We start from the raw sequence: 4,976 nt of genomic DNA, 5'->3' as shown, positions 1-4,976 counted from the left end.
TCATTATAGGGACATTACAATCGGGCAGAATGAAATATATTAACCCATTGGCATCGATAGTTGAAACATATTAATCAACCGTCGAGACTCTCAGATTTTCGCGATATCATTACTATTTCTTAATTACTTTTGCTCACGAAAATCGAATTTTTCCACCATATTGCACCTGTGATAAGCAACGGAACAATCAATTTTCATTCGAAAAAATTTTACTGTTCTTTTATAGAATAATTGTGCTCTTTTGAATTACTGTAAATAATCGAAAAGAAATTTTTCTTCCTAATAATCGACACAAAGATGACTCTAGTTTTAATTATTTTCGGTCCCTATAATTATCATTCCCTCCTTCTATCGAAAAGTGTAAGTTAAAAATAATATTTATGTCAATCTTCGTGAAACGAATCAGTTTGTTCTCGATCATACAAGCGTGCGAACTTTTACGGTTAACGTAAACCAATCCATCATCTTTAACGGGCAAATTTCATGACCTAGATTTTCCCGAAATCAGTTTTATTACTGTTTGTGCAAAAGTAATCATTCTCTTGACGAAAGGAAATCATTCTTAACAATTCGAAGCTATTAATTAAACGCGTAAAGCAGAAATGGAATCGAAATTATAACCGAGGAGCTTGAGAGGAAATTATGCAAATAAAAATGTTGTATCTTCAAAACTATAAGAGATTAATATTCTGTTCTAACATCAAAATATGACGAAAGATTTTTTTTTTAAATAATAAACATATTTTGCACCGTTCAGAAAGGAAACTTTTCATATTTGAATATTTCCAGTAACTTTGAAAATATTTTCCTGTGCCACATACCTCACCCCGTGTAACGTAGTTATTTTGTTCTTATCATTAACAAATAAATATGTCGTGATCTGCACTAAACGAATGACCTACTTATTCCCGAGTTTTCTCGTTATATTAAAGTTTGAAGCGGATCTAATTATACAAGGAGAGAGTTGTTACCAAGATTTCTGCTTATTAGTGTTTGCCTTCGTTAGTCTCGATAAACAACCAACGTCGCGTAGCATTGTTCTAAAGTGCACGAAAGTACAAAAGTTTAACGCAGCTATGAAGATTTTCCATAAGAAAATTGATTATAACCTGGCGGAAGATAACGTTCTTTTTATTGTCGTAATATCTCTGTAACGTAACTCTGCATATTTTAACGAGAATTAAGAAGTCGTTTAAGAAACGCCCAAAAACGACTACTTTCAGTTAACATCTCGTTCCAATCGGTCCAGAATTTTGAAAAACAGAAAATCCAGTTTTCATAGGTTTATTCTAAAAAGATCGTTTCGCTACGAAATGGATTTAGACTTTTATCCATGGATCAGGTTTTATCCTCGAGACTTACAACTTGAGGCATGTCTAATTAAAACAATTCGTTTCTACTTGTGTCCACTCGTAAGTACTAATCGATATTAAACAGAAATCTCGACGTTACATAATGTATCACTTGGTGTCGAGAACCAAGAAACACAATCAACGTAGAATATTTAGATAACATCGCGAAACATATCAGTTTCAAAATGTACTAACAACTCTGTTGATCAATCATCATCGATGATAAATTTTGCACCTAACATTTATAACAAAGTTTGAAATTTCTTAATTACTTCCTATTACAACTGAATAAATTCTTTTCATAAATTGATATTGTACCAATTACAGGTTGATTTTTTATTATTTAATTATCTTTGGTAAAGACATTTTATTTCGATAAAATTTTACATAGTTATGATACAGCAAGCAATACTGTACATTCGTTGTAATAAAATATTCAGTTGTAATTGAAGAAGATATTATAAGACCAACGAAGCAGTAACGATGCAAAGTATATGTAGTGAACTTTATGGCTGCTCCATAACAGATCCTTCAGCTTGAAATAATAAACATTTATAGACCGTAACGCATTCTTGTTGAATACGCATAAACGTCGTTATAATTTACGATTTCAAATTAGTCAGTCTCCCCTCGCTGATGCCAACGATTTGCATTCTTCTTATTTAATTGTTCGTATCAAAGCAATGACTTTTAATGAAAAATATTAATAAACTTCCTATTAGTGTCTTCACTCTATAGATTGTAGTTAACAGTATGTTGAAATATCCGTGCAATCTTTATCATTATAAGATAAAAGTAATACAACAGATATAGTATGCGCTTTGAAACATAATTAAGAACAAGAGTTCTCAAGAGAACTTAGTTCTTAATTTCATGAGATTTTAAAAACTGTCTATTAAATTAATTGAATTTAAAATACAATGTACGGCGAAATGAAAGTTAATCCAAACGAACGCGAAGAATAATGGAAAATAATTCAACAAAGAGATAAAGATTTATTTCAAATTAGATTTTTATAACCCCTTAAAGCTTTTGCAACATAGGGATAAAACAAAATTCCTAGTATATGTAACAAGAATTTCTAAAGTGAAAAGTAAAGAGAAATAAAAACGAAAACGTCATAATAAAATACGAAAAGTAACATATTTAAATATCCCTTTTTTCAAAACTAACCCAGAACCCATCTTTTGGAGTAAGTTGAAAACTGCCTTTCTTAAACTTTATAGGTTTTGTCTTCTCGTTAGGTTTTATTATAAACTTCTGCAAAAGATGTACTATCAGAAGCTTAGTTTCCATCAACGCGAAACGATTGCCAATGCACATTCGAGGTCCAACTCCAAACGGTATATAAGTATAAGGAACTATATTGTCCTTATTTTCTTTGCTGAACCGTTCAGGATCGAACTTGTCGGGATTAGGAAAATATTTAGGATCGTAATGCAGTGCAGAAGTAGGAAACCAAATGTTTTGGTCTGGGTAAATAACTACGCTCTTGTAACCAGGTCCAGCTGGGGGCAATTCGAACTTTTCCGTGCATAATCTATCGATCAATATTACTGGAGGATGCACCCTGAGTGTCTCTGATATTACCATTTCCATGTACTCCATTTTCATCAGGGCCTCGTACGAAATCTCTCCCTTTCCCTCGGCCAAATAGTGATCCACTTCCTCCCGTAGCTTATCCTGGACATCTTGGTTCATAGCCAGCTCGTGAATCAAGAAGCACATCAAGGTGGACGACGTATCGAATCCAGCCAAGAAAAAGATGAACGCTTGAGCGACGATATCGTCGATGGTCATTCGAGTAGTCCCTTTGTCCCTGGCCTGCATCAGAAGATGGATCATGTCTGGCCTGACAACGCCTTGAGTGTCTCGTATTTTCACCGTTTCGTGTATAACTTTCGTCAAAAACTTCATCGATGATCGCGACAGAAACGTTATGCCTGCCATTCTCGTCAGGCGAGGGCTCACGCGAAACAACAGAAATTTCATCAGTCGAAATACACCCGTGAAATTAGCTGTGTCCGTTCCTGTCTTGTAGAACTCGTTGTCTTGATCTTTCAAAGAGTTCACGCTTATCCCGAAAGCTGCTGTGGCGATCACGTCGTTCGTATATCTCGTGAAAACCTCCTTAGATTGTATCATCGTACAAGATTCTGGATGATTGTAGAAATAGTCGACGAAATCGTAGGAACACTTGGACACCAAACTAAACATGAATTTCATTTTGCTAGCCGTGAAGAATGGGCTCAAAGTGTTCCTCATCGTTCTCCAACGATCACCTTTCAAGGAGAAGACGTTCGTCCCAAATATTGGATCCATTTCTTCGGTGACAAAGCTTCGGTGATCCGGGAAATGGTCGAAGTGCTTTATAGCTATATCTCTGATTAACTCTGGATCCCGTATAATAACGGTTGGCGTGGCGAAATCCATGACTCCGAAATACCTTGAATTCTTATGATCATTGTAAATTTCTTTTATGTAGTCTAGAAAGATTTTGCGACGTAAAATAATTCCCCATATCATTCCAAGCAATGGCAATACTTCCGTGTACGGTACACCACATTTCTTCCAATAAGTGCGTTGATAATGTATTATTGACACAATCTTTATTAAACCGATGACGATCAAAGTGATCACCAACGACTCGAACACTGATAAAGATGACAGAGCCTCCATCGTTTAAAACATGTCTTTGAAATGAACGTTTTCAATTGGATTTTCTTATAAATGTTAACAAACCCCCCTATGTACGCAGAAAATACGAGGAGGGAGGATCAAGATACGCAGGAGTTGCGTTGTCATTTTCAGATAAGAGTCTGAGGATGTCTGATTCCCAGATAACGAATATTTTTTTCAATAATTCTCCTGATAAATGTTACGGTTTTGAGAACGGAAATAACTGACATTTTTTAGCGTAAACCAGATACTGGAAATCAATTAATTCTTCGATTTTAAGTTATCGAATGTAATCGGGCATTCACCTCGCGATATCAGAGATCGAATGAGAGATTAGCTTTAGCGATAATGCATTGTTTTCAAGGTAACGTGACACGTTACTTACGTCTCTTGTCGAAGAAATTATTCTTTAAATGAACTCAACAAAGATCCAATTTGTAACATTACTTTCAATATAGGGAACCTGAACTATTAAATCACTAATCAAGATTTTGAAATTATCGGTGACTAAAATTGACAGAATGGTCGTAACTTGTATCAGTGACGTTTAATCTCATAACTCCTTAAGGGTAGAAACAACAGTCGCCGTAGAAATATCAATTTTACAAAAATAAATGAATATTCAAGAAAGGGCATCTTTTAACTCGTTTGAAATTATCCAATGTTAGCGTTATTATAAAAAATCTGCTTTTACAAAGTATAGAGATTGTCTGCAAATTCTATCGAACAAGTTTTGAATGGCAAACAGATACCGATTTTTTTCTAAACATGATAGTTAAAGACACGTCCAAGAAAATCCCCGATATTAGTTTCTGATAAGCCCCATATCTAATTCTACCAATCAATCGCGGTGAGTTTCACTTGAAAATTTTTATCACAAGCTGTATAACTGCACAAGCCTCTGTGTAACTGCACAAGATATCAATACGAAGCAAAAACTATTCC

At 34.6% G+C, this 4,976-nt stretch overlaps 1 protein-coding gene across 1 annotated transcript; it reads right to left on the bottom strand.

Moving 5' to 3' along the window:
• Nucleotides 1-2,496: 2,496 nt before the first annotated feature.
• LOC143342248 (cytochrome P450 9e2) lies at nucleotides 2,497-4,043 on the bottom strand. The gene is given in 1 exon segment (XM_076765956.1): nucleotides 2,497-4,043. A coding segment is annotated over 1 exon segment (1,545 nt). The 3' UTR covers nucleotides 2,497-2,498.
• Between the last annotated feature and the right edge of the window lie 933 nt (nucleotides 4,044-4,976).

The sequence above is a fragment of the Colletes latitarsis genome, chromosome 5, assembly GCF_051014445.1.
Source record: "Colletes latitarsis isolate SP2378_abdomen chromosome 5, iyColLati1, whole genome shotgun sequence".
Lineage (NCBI taxonomy): Eukaryota > Metazoa > Arthropoda > Insecta > Hymenoptera > Colletidae > Colletes > Colletes latitarsis.
This window is presented reverse-complemented; position numbering and strand designations above follow the sequence as displayed.